The sequence below is a fragment of the Cotesia glomerata genome, linkage group LG7 (genome assembly GCF_020080835.1).
Source record: "Cotesia glomerata isolate CgM1 linkage group LG7, MPM_Cglom_v2.3, whole genome shotgun sequence".
Taxonomy (NCBI): Eukaryota; Metazoa; Arthropoda; class Insecta; order Hymenoptera; family Braconidae; genus Cotesia; species Cotesia glomerata.
The window spans coordinates 343,759-362,636 of NC_058164.1; the positions used below are offsets into that span (position 1 = coordinate 343,759).

The 18,878-nt window shown below is 31.1% G+C and overlaps 3 protein-coding genes and 1 long non-coding RNA gene across 6 annotated transcripts; 2 read left to right on the plus strand and 2 right to left on the minus strand.

Moving 5' to 3' along the window:
• The first annotated feature begins 383 nt into the window (after positions 1-383).
• Positions 384-2,254, plus strand: LOC123268435. The gene is made up of 3 exons (XM_044733482.1): positions 384-628; positions 709-1,436; positions 1,862-2,254. Exons 1-3 carry the CDS (start codon positions 598-600, stop codon positions 2,099-2,101), a joined length of 999 nt encoding a protein of 332 aa, XP_044589417.1. The 5' UTR covers positions 384-597; the 3' UTR covers positions 2,102-2,254.
• A 785-nt stretch (positions 2,255-3,039) lies between these two features.
• On the minus strand, positions 3,040-14,324 carry LOC123268434 (plastin-2). 3 transcript variants are annotated; one of them, XM_044733480.1, is made up of 4 exons: positions 13,919-14,324; positions 4,688-5,118; positions 3,399-4,614; positions 3,040-3,326 (listed from the first exon to the last, which is right to left on the minus strand). In XM_044733480.1, exons 1-4 carry the CDS (start codon positions 13,967-13,969, stop codon positions 3,078-3,080), a joined length of 1,947 nt encoding a protein of 648 aa, XP_044589415.1. In that variant the 5' UTR covers positions 13,970-14,324; the 3' UTR covers positions 3,040-3,077. The 3 variants fall into 3 exon arrangements, with proteins under 3 accessions (XP_044589415.1, XP_044589416.1, XP_044589414.1); XM_044733481.1 differs by lacking the exon at positions 13,919-14,324 and adding an exon at positions 6,421-6,497; XM_044733479.1 differs by lacking the exon at positions 13,919-14,324 and adding an exon at positions 5,195-5,309.
• A 729-nt stretch (positions 14,325-15,053) lies between these two features.
• LOC123268975 lies at positions 15,054-16,636 on the minus strand. Its single transcript, XR_006510336.1, has 3 exons — positions 16,604-16,636; positions 15,861-16,041; positions 15,054-15,533 (listed from the first exon to the last, which is right to left on the minus strand). It is a non-coding gene; the product is annotated as an uncharacterized LOC123268975 (long non-coding RNA).
• A 168-nt stretch (positions 16,637-16,804) lies between these two features.
• Positions 16,805-18,102, plus strand: LOC123268973 (protein roadkill-like). Its single transcript, XM_044734440.1, has 2 exons — positions 16,805-17,803; positions 17,893-18,102. Exons 1-2 carry the CDS (start codon positions 16,936-16,938, stop codon positions 17,895-17,897), a joined length of 873 nt encoding a protein of 290 aa, XP_044590375.1. The 5' UTR covers positions 16,805-16,935; the 3' UTR covers positions 17,898-18,102.
• Positions 18,103-18,878: the final 776 nt, after the last annotated feature.

The window sequence follows — 18,878 nt, forward strand, 5'->3', positions numbered from 1 at the left end:
ATTTTTAATATTTTATTTTTTTCTAGCGGAAACTAAATTCTCCACACAATAACATGTGCGCTGTCTTATTTGTATCTCAAAGTAAATTCAATAGCCAGAATAAGAAGTCAGCGTTAACTTTATGCATTTGTCGAGCTTTATTATACTGTATTTATTTCTATGAAATTTAAGTTAGCAGTCACTTGACAATTTTATTTAACAAAAAAATTATTTTTTTAAATTTCTACATGTCAATTTTTTTTTAATAATTTATTTGTTGTAAAATTATTAAATATATGTTACATTAATTTTTTTTTTTTTAGAGCTTAAAGTATTGATTGGTTTAATTTAAAAATTTATAAAATACAAAAATTATAATATTTATTTAGAATTTAGTGAATGTAATTTTCTAATCTATAATATAATAATCAAAACGATTATCCAATTAAACGGGTGATGAATGTCAATCCGATGAGCCGAGTGCTTTTTAAGTACAGTGCAATTTCGCAATTTATATTAATATAATACCCATCAAGTCAGAATTAATATAAAAGCCAACGTAAGTAACTTCAATCGGTTATTTTGTTGCCGCTACAGAATCTTAGCTAACGTTACGGGATGAAGACACTCAGTTTGATACCATTTGTCAGTGAGTATTTCAAATTATCATTACTTCATTTTAAAAAGTATATTAATTAATTAAAAACTATAAAAAAAAAAAAATTACAGTTGGGTTGATTGGGTTAGAGACGTGTCGAGAGGAGTCGCCGGAGCTATGGAAGTTTGGACCGGAGTATTTATTTAAATTCGGAGTAAATTTGGGAATTAAAAAGGAACTTCCAGAGATGAAATTACGTGTAAACGCAACAATGACTGTAAAATGCCGACCTTTTTCAACAAAAGCTGAGGAATTTACCGACGCGCTGCAGTGCTACGTCCATGAGGCCGAGAAAATAAACTACAACGTAGATGAGGAAGGCACCAAGATTTTAAACAGTGATGAAGACTCCCAGAAGCTGGTGGCCAAGCTTATTGGTCACAAGTTTGAGATTATTTACGAGAAACGCGGGATTAAGGAGTTGAAGGTCCCGATTTCGATTGAGGGCGTACAGCTCAATATCTTTCGGATGATTGCCAGCCATTTGGATTTCGGGTTTGACAAATTTGACAAGGGAGGAGAGAGATTCGCGTTCGTCGAAGTCGTCGCTCCGGAAAAGTCCCTTATTGGAAAGTGCGAGACCACCTTCGAAGTATCCAAACAGATAAAGTTCAAAGGCATGCGCTGGGACAGTAAGTGTGGGGACAAATTGCATATTGAGACGTTTGCTTACGGAGATAAGAGCCCGATGATTGCCATGGATAAGATAAGAGATGTCAAAAAATGTACCAAGATAAGTCCTACTATTTTTGGAGAAGTTCATAATCGACTTATACCTGCTATTTTGAATATTACAATGGTAATAAATTTTATTTTAATTTTTTTTAATAGTTTACTAGAAACCTTGCAGTCACTATGTGACTGCCATGACTTGTGAATTATAAATAAATGAAATTTTGCTTTATTAAACAATTACTTTTGTTAAATTGCACTGTACTTTCTTAAATATTGACGTTTTTGAAGATATAAGCTCATCCCGATGTTACACTCATCAAGAGCTTTCATTTGAATACCCACATGCATTTTTCATATATTTTTCATATATTCATATATATAATATATATAAATATATAAAATATATAAAAAATTGATGTGGGTACTCAAATGAAAGGTCTTGATGAGTGTAATGTCAGGGTGAGCTTATATATTTAAAAATTTCAATAGTTCACAAGATGCAAGGACATTTCTTAAATAATATAGATAATTGTAATTTGGATATTTCAGCAATCTTCAGTCACCACGTTTATCGTAGCGCCTCATGGCTTCCAGTCTCACAGCCAAAATATTGGGACAATGAAGTATAATTCTAATATGGTTAAAAATAATGATGGAAAACTGGGTGATAGTCATGAACATATTAATCTGTATTTGGAGTCCATTGAACCAGCGACTGATGAATTCAAACGAATTACTTCATCTCATTCTGCTACAATATTTGCGAATGATCCACCAATTGTAAATTAATAATTAATTTTTTTAAATTACTATACTCAAACTACAAGTGCATGAATAATAAAGACTTTTTTTAGCTGTAAGATTGAATTTATTTAAATAATGATTACATAATATAAACCATGTACACTCTCAATCTAATAAATGATTTTATAAAAAATGAAATCACTGATTAGTCTTTAAAAACTCGTATTCGAGTGATAAAAAATTGCAATCGCCCCTTTAGGGATAAAGTTACTCGTATTTAGCAATTTATTTATAATATAAATGTATAAATAAATTTTTAAAAGTTTACGTATAAATTTTACAAAGATTTAAAACTTTTAAGACGCTGATATAATATTTTATTATCTAATATATAAATGTATGTTTTTTTATTTTTTAAATACGAAGCAATAATTTCGTTAACCTTTTAATCTTAGTATCCGATTAATTATTATTTAATAATCGCTTATTTTATTTATTCAAAGACTTTATCAATACTACCTAGTAATTATATAAGTACAAAGGGAAATAATATATAAATAAATCGTAAAATTAATATTATTCTATCGACATTTCCGTACGTATTAATGGCACGTCGATTACACATTATTGTGCGCATTAATTTCATAACAATAAAATTATACAATTAAACTAGTAAAATTTTCTTATTTTTTTTTTTTCAATAAAATTGTAACTATTACTATAATAATAATATAAATTATTATTATTGGAATGCCATATACAATTTTGATTTAATTTAGTGCAAAAAAAAAAAAAAAAAAAAAAAAAAAAAATAAGAAAGTTATAAATTTGAACTACTCCCAGAAAATCAGTCAAACAAAAAACATTTGATTCCCGTGATTGAATTATTTATCTAATCGATCAAGTAGAAATATATACAATGCATTAATCATACAATATATAATTACGTACAAAAAAAAAAAGACTTTTTATATAAAATAAAATTAAAAATAAAATTATAATAATTAATAAATTTATAAATCTATGATTGTCCATTGACATTATTGACGTTATTGGTGTTGTTAACGTTGTTTACATTATTAACATTATTTTGCGTGACGTTATTTTGCTTGGAATCCATGTTTGGAACGTAATCAGTGGCCATTAGACAAGCAAATACTGTCATTACCATTTTCTGTTTAACTTCTGTTATATCTTCCGGCAAAGCATAAACCCTCGCTCCGCATTTTCTTGCTAATGAAATAGCGTACTTGGCATTATCCAAATTATCCTGAAATTTGTATAAAGTATTATTAAAATATATAAAATAAAAAGTATGAATTAAAATTAATAAAAAAATTACCTCTTCAGTTTCGCTGGTTTTTACCAAGTCATAGTTGACAATACCAGGCTTGATAGCGTCAATAAGATCGAGAACAGGTCTCCCAGTCGAGATAGCGTCATCCTGGAAACTCTTGATGCTGCTGGTTTTACCCGCAGCCTGAAGTTTAGAATTAACCCACTGTACGATTTCTTTCTCGACAGTTTTTCCGGAATTTCCAACAAGACCCGACAAAACAGAGAGAGTGTAGCTTCTCATGAGCTGCCAAATCAAGGCAAGAGTAAGCGTAGCGTTACCGTCATTGATATCCTGACCAGCGATTCCTACCAAAGAAAAGTTCATTTTCTTTCCCAAGTCCACGGCGTAGTTGCAATTTTCCAGTTTCTCCATAAACTTTCTTAGTTTGCTGAATTTAGTATGAACCTTCGGCCAATTAACAGTACCGGGTTTGATAATATCATAGAGCTGGAAGATAACGAGCCCATCTGCGAGATCAGAGTAGAGCCAATTAACGTGAGGCGAGACTCCCATTGAATTCATCCAGTTTCTGTAGGTTTTTTCCTCGCGGGTCTCCTCCAGAGAACCGAGGTCCTCGATATTCTCCGCGGGCTTGTCGAGTCCCGGATAATTGTTGAACATATTAGCGACAAACGCCAAATTTAATTTGTAAATGCCGTTGACGACGTCGTTGGGAGTGACGAAGCTTCTGCAGCCGAGCTTGGCGGCTTGCTGGAGCATTATCTCGGCTCTTGTGACGTGATTAGGCTCCATTAGCGCTTCGAGAGTAACTCCGGTCCCGCTCGGTGCAATTTGCTTTATCAAATAAGTGTAGACCTCAGAGTCGGTGATGTCTGATTGGAAGTTGTTGCAACGACGAGCCACCCCGGCGTTCTCCAGGTGATGGTTAACCCAGCGCAGTAGGATTGCCTCGGGTGATAATTTCAAGAGATCCTCTATTTTCTCGCCGTGCTGGAGCAGCGTCGCCAGTCCAGGGCAATTTTCAAGGGTTATTTGATTGAACAAACCGATCCGGATTATTTGCCAAAGCAGTCCCAACACCAGGTGATTTCTTCCGGCTGTTAAATCATGCGCGTCGATGTTTACTATGTTACAACCTATTGACTGAGCTGATGACAACGCCAAAGTCAAGTTCTCGTGCTTTCTGTACAGTGTTAATTTCTCTTTATTTATCGTTCGCTCGTCGATGGTATCCGGACACGAGTGATTTATTATTTTACTGAAAAAGTAAATAAAAAATCAATAAAAAAACAATTAAAAAATGATAATTAATGTGGAAATAAAATAATTACCAGAGCAAAATTCCATCCTTGACTTTGTCATAGAGAAGCCGTCCCTCTGGATCGATCGGCAACAAGTGTTTGAGATCTGGATCGCTGCCCAGGTTGGTATTAATCCAGTCGCTGAAGGCTAATTGTTCCTCGAGCCTAACTGAGTGAGTGGTACCCTCGCTGGATGCCTCGGAAATACCGCCGAGCGTCTCGAGATTCTCCTTCTTGGAGACCACTTGCTTAAAGGTAGAGCCGAGCTCGTTGGCCTTCAGTTCCTTGCAGAGCTTCTCAAACTCGTCGAAGGAAAGCCGGCCTTTGTGCTGGAACTGCTGCTTGTCATCGTACTCCTCTATCATCTGCCTCACTTTGTACCCCGGCATCTTGAACCCGCAAATGTCCAGCGCGCTCCTCAGCTCCTTTACGTCGATGAATCCGTCGCCATTCTCGTCAATCTGAAAGCAAAAATTCAAATCATTAATATAAATTATGGCAATCTTTATGTACTTGATAGAATAATAATAAACCAACTAATTTAAAAAAACTGGGAAAATCTTTCAAGTATTCATCTATAACGTTCCACTTTTTCATTTTTAGCATCTCCATTTTTTCTCTATTATTTTATCAACAACTAAAAATATTTAAAGCAAAATAAACTTTTATTTGGTTAAATAGCTCTGCAATAAAGACGGTATCAACTCCGACAGATCAATGAGACTCGCGATGCTTATCGTTATCAGATCGGATTAAAAAAAAGTATACATTCGCGGAATTTTGTGCGAGTTTTATCTAATCGATCATCAATAACGCTTACGGCTTGTGGTTTATAGTAATTACTTTAAATAAGCGCGTAATTGGGTGAAGGATTAAATCCCCGGTACCGGTGCGGGTCAGGAAATAACTACCTATTTATTATTATTTTTTTTTTTTTTTTTTTTTTTCATCACCTGGAAACTAAATTTGAATTTATCCCAATATCCGTCTGCCAGGCTAGGCTTCCTTCCTGTTACATTTTATTTTATAAAAACACCAAAGTCTAGACTTTTTAAAAAATTAAATTAAATCAAAGCTTGTTTATTTGTTAGTTGTTCAGCATTTATATTATTTAATGGCGCAAAAAAGCGTCGCGTAAATGGAAAACAATACTTGAGCTAATTTCCACGGATACAGTTTAGTTTTGTTTTGTTCCATGAAACGATGGATGCAAAAAATCTGTTGAAGTCTTTATATTAACATTACCGAGGAAAGAGCAGAGATCAAGTGCAATAACAATAACACCGAAGGACAAATCGGCGCAGAGTTTTATTAAAATAATAATAATGATGATGATGATAAAATGAAAAGGTCTTTACTCGAGGATAGAATATATTTTATTTATTCCAGCAAACTCGGTAATAGCCGGGCTGGTTAGTAACCCATGTCGTCACCGTTATGGTTACTTGATGACTGAGACTGACACCGTGGAATGCTAGGCATTCGTAGATTTATGTCTTTTATCATTTTGAATTATTACAACTAAAGAATTACTATTAAAATTTTTCCTCATTCTCATTCTCATTATTTTATATTATATTCTTTTTTTTTTTTTTTTTTTTATAACTGTTTAAATAATTTTGTACTTATTTTAGTTGATTTGGACGCAAAAGTTATCGCAAATTTTCGGATGAATTATTCGAATTAAAAATATAAATTATTGACTTCAGGGAACGTATTTATAATGCAGGCTTTAAATTATAAAAAGGATTTAAAGTGAGTACTTGTAGCTTCGCAGCGTGTACTCGTATACAATACTAGCTAGTATTATCGGCACTGACTACATTCTACATCACGTTTTGACTCTCACGTACAAATACTACTGCTATAATGTGTGAGTGGATTTATATATATATATATATATATTGTTATAATGATAATAACAATAAGAATAAAATATAAAAGTTAAGCTCCTATCCCAGGTCGAGGACATTTGTATATCGGATGACAATTGACGGCCTTGAACTAAACACATGCAATTATTGTTACTATACAAGTTTTCTCTTTCTTAGTGTAAATTATTCATTACCAACACTACTTATCCTTTGTCTTTGTATATTAATTATAAGAGAGCAAAATAAATTTTTCTTAATAATAAATAAATGTTTTAAATTATTCTAATTTTAGATTATGAATAATTTTTAGGTCAACTATATCGTTAGAAAATGAGTGTTTTTAATTATAAAAATATGTTAAAAAACTTAAAAAATGATTTTATCAATGAAAACACATGTCGAGAGTTGAAAGTTATAATTTTAAACCAGGGTACTCATACCGAGTATATATCAAGAGGTTGATGCTGCAGCTGCAACTTGTTTCACAGTGTAATAATCTCAGTTAATACCGTCTACTTAAATTACGCATCATCAGTTATTTAATTATAATAATCATATTTAATACTTTTTATGTTTAACAAATTTATTATGTCTATATAAACTTTGTGATATATAATATTAAACCTGACACCATTATAATTACTATTCAATCAAGTCAACTAATAGCACCGTTTAATTACACGTTCAGGCCTGAAAGTTGATATATTAATGAAATTAAAAACGAAAAAACGATAAAAGGGAGCGGTATAATTGTTACTGTAAATTAATATAAATCCAGTAGCAGATTCCTAGAAGCTCTAAATTGTTGAGTGGTCTTGGTGTTATGGAACAAACGTAAAAACCTGTTGGCTGTTGTCAGTTGTCGGGCTAATTGCAATAACCAGCCCACGTTTTGCGGATCATTGCCGTCAGTCCGCCCTTTGCGAGGCTGTCACCCATTTGTAGCTCGTATCCACTTGGATTGGTATCAAGCTCAAAACCTAACATGTCTCGTGGGACAACAACTACGGAGGTCACTGACCCGCACAACCTTAATATTTATAAGTATATCCAGCCAGCCAGCCAGCCAGCCATCCATCCAGTCTACAATGGGACATCACAACAAACGTAAACATTCATTTTTCAGGCAACACACTCGGTAATAACTGGTTAAACTTTTAAAACCGGAAAAATATTAACGTGACTCAGTGACTGATATATCCCGTGATTCATATTACCCACGCGTTGTCGCAATCACGCGAATAAAATATAATCATTTTTTTTATTCTTTAATATCATTATCAGAGACTATTTTCGGCCTATCACTCTCCGTTTCCGATGAGTTCTTCTGTCGATTAAAAAATAATTATGGTTATCCAATTAGAATGGAGAAGAGAGAGATTAAAGTTATATTAGATGACATGTTAATGTTCAAACACTTAATTTATTATCTACTATATTAAAATGTTTGTGAACAAAGATCAAACAAAGAAACATAAGAAACGTTATCATCTCTAGTCATAGTAATAAGTGAGATTATTAATTCATTTAATTAGCCTATTTTATTATTTTTCTCACATATAATCTTACTCAAGTGTTTCATAAATCCTATTTATGACCTATTTTAACGTAACTCTACCGCAAGATTACGATGTTAAACCTCTTACGTAAATTGTAATACAAAATATGCATATGTACATTAATGCAGAGGAATTTTTTTTAAAATTATTACTGTTGTATATATTGGTGAGCGCAGGATTAATTTTGTAATATAATAAGTAACCTGGACTATATCTAGGATTTAGAGTCGTGGATAGGATTATATATAGTTTTAGGACACGGTGTATCTTTAATCAGAGTTCAAGGGGAAACCAGTCACGTTGGACTGGGGAAAAATAAAAGCAGACAACGACAAACAAGACCGAGAATCAACGACAAAGAATCTTTAGTGTGGAATGTTATGTACAAACCACTATACTCTGCTCTTGTACATTATATGAGCATTACATATATGTATGAGAGTATATGGGCATGTATGTATGCATCTGGTTGTGGTTTGGTTATATGGATGTGGATGTACCCGTTTGCACCCACTATCCACTATCCACTATCGTTCACCCACACGCTCATCCAGCCCATCTCTATGTATATTTATTCTTCCGCAAAGTATGTTGGTATTCTAACCGAGTATCTGCCGTACGATACGATACACTCACCACCTGGTAGAAAGAATTTCAAAGATATCATCACTTTCTATTTTTTAATTTTATTTTCTAATAGGAAATTTTTTTAATCAAAAAATTTATTTTTGACGATTGTTATAAACCAATTCAGGTGTTTTTGCATTCCCTACAAGGTTTTTAGGCCAAACAGTTGATTAGTTTTTTATTTTTTTTTTTAGAAATTAAAAGATAGAATTTGGCTCTTTAAAAAAATTACAAACAAACCCGTTTGCATACGGTATAAATAAAAATTTCGGTTCATTGAACTCTATTTTAACGCTGGAGGTTTATAAGGATTAATTATAAGTACATACATGGGTAATATGCTCATCGTGGGATCCTAAGACAAAGGATTGGCCGCCCTTAGGCCTGAGAATTAGCTTCCGTAATATTTATCCACATTTACAAACTTGGATAAGTGCAGATGTAGACGTTGAAAGTAAAAGACTAGTCAAGGTGTGAGTTAATAATATAACTCCACAACTCTATAGTTCATGTGAATAAAAAGCGTCTTATTTTCATTGATATATTTCGCTTTATTTTTATGCACTTCTGCAAATTAATCCTCTTAAAACATCATTATTGTTATTTGATTTGAAATTGCCCTAAGTGCGCGTGTGGATTTAATTATTGATAATGGACACTAAGTACAATGAAGATAATTTTAATTGAAATTACTAAAAGCTCGCAATGGATATTTTATTTTTTAATTACAATACTTAAAATAATTTTTAAAAATGATTCATATTTTTAAAAATAAAAATAGATGGTAAAATGAAGATTTAACTTGTATAAAAAGGGTCACGTGCCAACGCGACGTTCGCGCCGGGGGTCTAATAAGTAAACACACGTGTGACATTGTTTATAATTTATGTCTTAGGTTTATGATTTTAAAAGAAGGTATTTATGGTAAATAAGTAAACAGTTATTTATTTAACTGATAGAGAATAATCAAGGATCGCATGCATGAGTCAGAAGGAAGATTGCTTACAATCAATATTGGGTGACTCATTTTTGACAGTATCATACCATAAGTTATTGCTTTCAACAATTATACACAATGCAATATGTCAGTAATCAGTATGTATATCTAGGTTTAGTCACTGCAAGTACGTTTTGTTAGAATAATTAGTTATCTACATCTTTACTTGACACATATGCAACGTACGGCGGTGGAATATAAATCAAAGTCTGCTACTGCGGGTTAGCTTTTTTTACGCGTAATTCGATTAGACGGTCATCGTTGGGATGACATAAGACTAACTCTGAATGAAATAAAAAATATATGAATAAAAGTGTGAGAAAATGGTAAGAAAAGTTAAAAATTACTTGAAATTTAAGAGCGTGAAATTAATGCAGACGGTCAATTTGTGGAGTTGAAGTTATGTTGTATTACAGTAAGAGTATAATTTTTCTTTTTTAAATAAATTTCTCCCAACATTTGACTCAACAATCTTCAATGGAGTAAATTGTTGCTTTCAGAATTTATTTTTACGGTTGAACAAGTATATTCAAGTTAAAATAATTGAACTGTGTGCTTGTGAGTCTGCCAAATCCATTGAAAAAGTTATTGATAGAAAAATATTCATTTCGTTTCAACTCACCGGATTTTTCATATAAAAAATAATTTCTTTAAGTTTGAAATAATTGAAGTTTTTCTTTTATGAAGCATTTAAGTATTTTTAGAGCTAAATAATATACAATGTGATAAGGAAGTTGAACACGCAATTTTCTTGTTAAAAACTAGAGTCATACTTGTCATTAAATAGCCTTTGTACAGTTACTTCTATTAAATATTTCATTTAATAACTTATTCTTTATCATAATTAATTAAACTTTTTTTTTTCTACATACTTGTAAAATTTTATGAGTCAATTAAATAGCGAGCTAATCTATTATTTTATAATTATACAGCTGAGATAATTTTTTACAATTTTTATTAAGATAAAATAATTATCGGCTAGAGCTAAAGACTTTTACTTTTAGAAATAGAATAAAAAAAGGTTGTTCGAATAAAAAATGTGTAAGCGTTAATTTACATGCCCCCAAGGTCAAAACCTTGTGAGCCCACGTGTTATTTTAAATGAATAAATATAAGTGTCATATTTACATTCGTCATGATATCTAGGACATGTTAAAAAATTTATTATTTCATTTTAAAATTATTTTAATAATTTTTAATTTATAAATTATTAACTAGGATTATGTTTATGACAAAGCATAAAAAATAAAAAATTATTTTCTGAGTAGCGAGCAGGCTTTTATTCAAATGCGAGTAGAGTCTTTTCAGGTCAATAAGACTTTTAGTATTACTCTTAATATTTAAAAGGAACTAAAGATCAAAAGATGAAAGGTGAACTATTTTAGTCTTTACTTTTTGCAGCGAGAGCAAAAAAATCCGAGTTGAGAGTTGAGACCGGTGATTTTACGGCAAACAATGGGTTGGATTATTTCTCAAGCCTAGACACTAGTTTGTAAATATATATGCGCGCTTTATTTATATATATATTATTATTATTATTTAAGTAAAGTATAGTATGGCGAAAAAAGGTGTAGCGAACTGTACTATTGCATCCTCATACGGCATTATTTATAAATAATTGTTCTTGCGTAACAAATGCATCCACACAATGACAAAAAAAAAAAAAAAAAAAATAAAACGCTAACTTTTAAACAAGTAGCTGGTAATTGTTGGAGTATTAAAATTTTAATAAAAATACGCGCAGACAGTGGATTTTATAATTAAAAACATTCAAGGCTAATTTGTCTCGGTAAATATAATGCAATTGTTTGAGTATTAAATGACGTGGAATTTGTTTATTAATGACAAAGAGTTAATAATTATAAGCGTATCACAAATACTGACACAAGGTGTATGGATATTGCGAAAAGAAATTCAAAACCAGGATATTGCGGTGAGGAATTTCCGGAGGATTTCTAAATAAAAACAATCGCCTGGAGGAAAATATTAAGATGATCAATCATATATGATGTGTGAAATAAAATCATTTTCCAGCAGACACCCTCGCTATTTTACGAGGCGAACAAAACCCTAATAACACTTTGTAATTTTTTAATTATTACAGTAATTTTTTTTTTTTTTTTTATTCACAATTGACAAAAGGTATTGATTTGAAAAGACAGATATTAATTAAAAAAATATGGCAAGGGCTAAGGACTAAGAATCGAGGCGTTACCCTAGCAACAAAGCCCAGATATCTGTCGGGTTTATCACCCTAACTGAGAACCAATGCATATATGTATATGATATATATTTTATGGGGTGTGCATACACTTGCGGCGCATAAATACGTGTCTGGTGTGCGTGGGGTGAACTGGCCATCTTTTTCAATACTTAATGCCTTGTGCCTTGCAGTAGACACAACCCTAGGTCTCGGCAAAACATCCAGAGTTCCATTTAATATATAACAAGTGGTGAATATGAAGGGATTTTGTTTTTTGCATACGATCAATAGAATAATTGAAGATTTTTAGGACAATGCCGGCGGTAGCACGCCGGAAGAACGTAATTTTATCTGTCCTCTTAAAATTTAATTCTCTTTTGTTCTTTTAAAAGCTGTTATGGATTGGTATCTGTATCGGGGCTAAAATGTTGTGATAGTAATTTGACAAACAAGATTGTCTTTGATCGACAGTTCATTAAAAGTCTTTCGAGTGTTGGAAGATAAAAAATTTTGTATTTTTTTTTTTTTTTTTTAATATCTCCTGAAGATTTATCGAGTTATCTCTCCTCTACCGTTATTAAGTGAAAACTACGGTAGGTAATAAAATTATTTTCAATTTCAAAGCAGCATCGGAAATTTTATTTCTACCTCGTTCAGGTAGCTTTTAAAATCAATCGACTATTTAAATTTTTTTTCATGTACTATATAGTCATTAAAGTTAAATATTCTTAACGCGAAACTTGTTTTGTAAGTTGTTTTTTAAAAATAAAATGCTACTCCGGTTTGGAGGAATTTTTATAAATTATAACGGTTTAATGAAGACAGAAATCCATAAATGCATGCAAGAGTTCACGCACATGTTAATAACTAAAGTAATTCTTTTTTTAAATTTATATTTTTAACATTCCTTATCTCGAAAATTATCTTGCCCGTTAAATTTTTTTAAAGCCGCTAAGTACTTGGGAAAATTTTTTCTAACATATTTAAAGTAAAAAATAAATAAAATATAAAGTACCAAGTATGTAATACAACTTCCTTGATATATCAATACAATGATTGTTTTTTCAGTTAAAAAGTGACGCAAGATGACTCACAAAAACAGTCATCCCATTAATTTTTCCCTCTTTATATAAACAGTTTTATTCATTCGCGCAACACTACCAGGTCTTCTTCCTTACATGTATGTAATTATATTTAAATTTTAACTTATTATGTTTATCGATAGATAAGCATGTAAAGACCACACGCGACCTTGAATAGTGTCGCGTAATTAAAAATATATTATTATTTTATTGATTTAACTGTCAGAGAGTGACATGTGCTGCATCTAATTTATTTATTAAGACAATAGATAACATCCATTGCCTAGATATTTTCATCGAGTTATTTGGGAAAGTTTTTTTTATCAACTATGACACAAATAACTATTTTTAATATAAATTTCAGAGTTAATTATAAACTTATAGATAAGAATTTACTCCATTTCATGGTACTAAAAAAAATTTTTTTTAGAAATTATTATCAAAAATTTATAAGGATGATTTTTCTTCTAATTTTTCATAAAAAAAAAAAAAATCTAAAAAACTGTCAGATGTTTAATTTATTATAAAAAAATTGGAGTAAAGAATTGATTTGTCAAGTCACTGCTTATGAATAGAGAGAGAGAATGAGACTCAAAAAGGGAATCCTTGGGCTAGGAGTTAAAAAATCCGCTGACAAAGTAACAAAAGGATGGCGACAAGCTAAGAATGCCGGTTGGCAAGTTACACTGAAAAAAAACCGCATGAACACGAGGTGCCCAGGTATCCCACGCGGCAAATGATAACCCACCGATCGATACCCAAGTATACCCAGGTATACTCGAAAAAACCCAGATTACGTAATTATTTCTCTAAAAACTGTAGTCACTCGAAGACACGGAATAATCTTAATAAATTAATTAAAATAAAACAAGCTAGTGTAATTAATATTTAATAAAATAAAACAAAATAAGCAACTAACCGTTTGAAATTGCTCCAAGAGCTCCTGCCGGTCGTCAATAGTAGTGGCCATGTTTGCCTGAATCCTTCCGTGATCTCTACTCCTTTTTCCACGCCCGCACACCCTCTCTTTTTATCTCACTCGCGGGGTTTGTTTTTATCCTTCTCTAGGCTTGACTCTGCTCAAAAAATATTTTTTCCACTCCGAAAAAACAAACCGGCACTTGCCGAAGAATAACCACTGGGCCCTCGCTCCGAAATATTAATCCGAGCACTCGAGGGAGCTTCCCCGCCTGGAAAACCAATTTATTTATTTAGTTATTAATTATTTTTAATAACTAATCAAATAGATTATTTTAAAATATAAAAGTCTAGTGTTTACGTAGCCCAATCGCGGAGCCAACTGAACGTTAAACACTGAGCGGGAGTAGAACGAGCTCCGAAATACGGCGAATTGAGTATACAATCCCCACCAGCTCGTACTTACGTACCCTCGTACTCTCACACAGACTTTTTTAAAAACCGTGCACATGTATGAAGGGGATACGGTTGTGAAAGAGACGCGCAAGTCACTACCAATGCACGAATCACTAAACCTGACTTTTCTATATACATATATTCTCCTATACTGGTTTAATATTATACATTTGTAGTAAGCTTTTAGAGTATTTCTACTTTTGTATCATCATAGTTGTAACAATTAAGCACAAAAAACAAGATAATGTGTGACAATTACTTAAATTTACACTATTTTATTTATTTTCCGATGATAATTATTATTACCCAATCTCAATATTCGACACGTGTTTTAATATTTAAATAATTTGTTAGACTTGAGTAACTTATTGCAATTGTAATCAGGCTACAAAACGAAAAATTTTAATATCAAATAAAATATTCTTTGCTCATCAATTTTTTATTTTTAAACATTTTTTTAAAAAATACCGGTGTTATAATGTTACTGTTTTTTCATGGTACGAAAATAACAGACATCCGGCAATTTTAAAAATTTTTGAATAAACAAATTGATTAATTACTCTTAAATATCGCATGTGTACTTTTTAAATGTTTTTTTCTTGTAAAATTTATTTACAAAAATGCCATGTGCTGAAAAATATTAAGAAGAATAATTTATATTTAAATCATTATCATTTTTTAATGCTTATGTCAGGATTAGGTTGGAAAAAAAAAACAATCAAGGAAAGAAAGCAGTTTAAAATTAGATAGAAATCAAATGGGAATTCCGTTCCAATCCTTTCTCGACCTTGCGACTGAAAATTCTTTAGTGGTTACGTCGTGAAAGTTTATGTATATAAATCTCGGAGATATTAACAATAAATAATAATCATCGAGGCCTGTCATCTGGAAACTATCATTACTTAGCATACGCGTACCGGTTGTATTTGTAATTGCGTTAATTTTATGATCATCAATATAAGTACTTAATTATGATTTGATGATTTATTTTTTACAACCGGCCAATAGAGCAGGGTAGAAGAATTTGATGACTCATTAACTGGATATCGATATCGATCTGATGTAGTTTGTTTAGTTATAAACAGTAAACACTGTATATAGTTAGTAGTAGTTGGATTGGATAATGAGGCCAGTGTTTATTCTCACGGAAATATCCTGTCCTATAAAAGTACAATAAAAGTATGAGTAAAGAGAAAATTTTATTTGGTAATAGTTGATACAATGATTTTTTTTTTTTTTATCGCACATCACACTTAGTTATATGACATTGATAACGTTTTATAATCAGTACGATTTATTTTTATCAGCTGAAATAATTTTATCTGTGTATCTGAATCACTTACGAAACTGAGAGGAAATACGTCAATGAATTATTGAGAAATAAAATTTATGGAACAATAAATTAGTAAGAAATGAATAAATAAAAAATAAACTACCCGGAAAAGATCCTTTGGATAAAGTTAAATTTAAATATGGAGGCGTCATACCGCTTGAGTTCAGCTCTGAAGTGGTCTCCATTCACGTCTTTCAGTCCTTGGAGTCCGCGGTACGTGCTATTGGTTCAACTCCAGGTCCAGTTCGATGACCCTTTAAACAATCTGCTGTTTGTACTGTAACTTGTTTTTCCTCCTTTTCGCAGACGCGATTAATCAACCGCCGAAAAGTACACTGCAATTATTATTAATATTATTATTATATATAAAACATATTTAACGCTAAATTTTTAATTACACGTGTAATGACTAATGACGATTAAAAGTTTACTGAAACGAATCAGAAAATCTGCCAGCATGAATTATTGATAAATTTAGTAATTCCGAAGATAAGTTTGACCGAGTGAAGGACACTTTTGTTTTATACTTGATTTCTTTTGTTGAAAAATAATCAAAGAAATTATATTATACTGTCATTGTTAATAATTGATGATTAATGTAACAAAAAAAAAAAAAAAAAAAAAAAAACCAAATGATTGATTCGTCATGATTAATAAAATAATGCAATGATGATTCATTTTGTTGTTTTGTAAGAGAAAAAAATCATTCAGTGACTCATATTTAAGTATTCTTTTATATCATTTTAAAATTTATCAGTTTGATTTGGTTGATAGTAAAAAAAAATAATTAAATAAATAATTTATTGATAACAAATAAAATACTCAGATATTAGAGCACTAAAAAATTTTAATTTTAATTTTTTTTTTTCACTACTTGACATTATCTAAAATATTTACTAAATACTTGAAAAATTTATAAAAGCATCTAATAAGTCTTTAATATTACTATAAGCCTATTTAAATTTATCAAAATAAATTATATTGATATGTATAATAAAACCGGATGTAACTAGGATTTAGGGCCTTACACTCAAGTAGGAATAAATTAACCAATGAAATGGGTTTCTACATTTTCCACTGGAAATTTTCACTCCCTACCAAAAGAAAAGTACATTTTGGCACTGCGCTATTCTATTCTAACGGCCATTTTAGCAACTCACGTTTTTGATCAACGAGTGGAATAAATTAAATGTAAATCACTTGTTAAAATATAATAAAATAAAATAAATATGGGATTGACAAAAACAAGAGAAGTTAATACTCGCATATGTGCTGAAGAGTGGGCGATTACAAACATAAGTTCGTATTTATTCAGGAATAATGAAAGAAAGTCCAGTGAATATTTTATTTTGTCATCTGGGTCTATGATTGAAGACAAGTGGTGCTTAAAACTGGAATTTGATAATGAAGATTCTTGGATTACTGTCGAGTGTCAATCTGGATTTGAAGATGGAAGTGTCAGGGCTACGCACAGTGTTTACATGACATGTGACACCAAGAGGCTTAAATTCATGGGACGAGCTAGTGGCGAGTATGACGAAAAGTCTTGTGAGTCTGTGATGTATTTTTTAAGTGAAAAGACTTTCAAAGAGATTTTAGAAAAAAAACAAATTGAAGGAGACACTCTGGTGCTGCGTGTCGAGCTTCAGGTTTATTTTGACAACGATCCATTTCCAGCTGATTACCCAATCGAGCTGGATCAAAATAAAGTGCCCAGTTATTACCAGAAGTTGTATTTTAACCGAGGAAAAAACAGTGACGTGTTGATAGTGGTCCAGAAAATGGGGTACCCGGTTCATAGCTACATTTTGAAGAATCGCTGTCCAGAATTGTTCGCTAAAGTTCGTGAGCAACCGAATGGAAAGAAGAGTGTTGCAGCTGTTACTGACATAAGTCACGAAGAGATTAGAAAAGTTTTACAGTTTATTTACCTGGGCGAGATTGTTGACTTTGAGGATTCCGCTTTGGGGTTGCTGGAGGTTGCTAATCGGTTCAAGCTGGAAATCTTAAAGCGAATGTGCGAAAAGTCACTCAGCGAGAATTACTTGACGTTGGAAAATGCTAATGATTTTTTGAAATTTGCAAAGCGTTGTGATGCTAAAGATTTAATTACATATATACATTTATTCAAAATAGCAAACAATGTATTTGAATAAGATGTTATTTATAATATATTTTGTACTTAAACTAAATAAAGTATTTTCATGTTAATTTAATTACTTATTCTTCTCCTTAAATTCATCGAAATTTAGTCTTTCGTTGAAAGAAACACGTTTGTGTTTGTATACAATAGTTTTTAGGTAAACTGACAAGTAGAAAATTGTATAATTGAATAAGTAATATGGTCATTATTCTTGGGGGAAAACTTTTACATGAAATATTTATGAAGATAAATTTTAAGTTGACAAATTTAAAAAACTCCCCCTTGGTGGTCTTTTTGAATAAAATTTAAAAAACTTTAAACTGAATGTAGTAAAATACTTATTGAGCATTCTTTTAGATTAGATTCAAAGTTTTCAGTTTTATTCATTGTTGACTATTGAAACTAGCGACACGCGGGAAGAATATACAATGGTATATTAACCATACCAAAGTTACTAGTAGTCTTATCCAACAGATGGCGCTAGCTGTTTATTAAAGCGCTCATTTAAATAAAATTATTACAACACGTGAAAAAAGTAAGTAAAAATTAATTTGTTATAAAAATAAATGGAGTAATAAATATTTCGTCTTATTAATAAAAAAAATATAAATATTTATAATAATAAGTTTTATGTATTGAATATATTTATTTTTCTTTATTGTTTCATGTTTTTTTTTGGATTCTAAGATTTATAATCAGTTCACAGCCTGTTTTAAATGTCGAGAAACACGTAGTTTAAGTATGCTCATATTTAAAACACACTGTGTTACACTCATGTGCTTAAATCTAATTTACATACAGTATCTTGTCATTTATTTAATTATTAAATTATTTTAGCAAGTAAAACTAAAAATACGTAAACATATTGATCAATTAACAATGGATAATTGTACAAAGAGTTATCACAAACGTGATACTGTTGATCTGTTTAATTATTTATTGTAATCTATTATAAAACTCTGATTTATACAGTTTGCAAATCGCGTCACACATTCTTAACTCTCTTGTCTTAAAAAACAATTAATTACC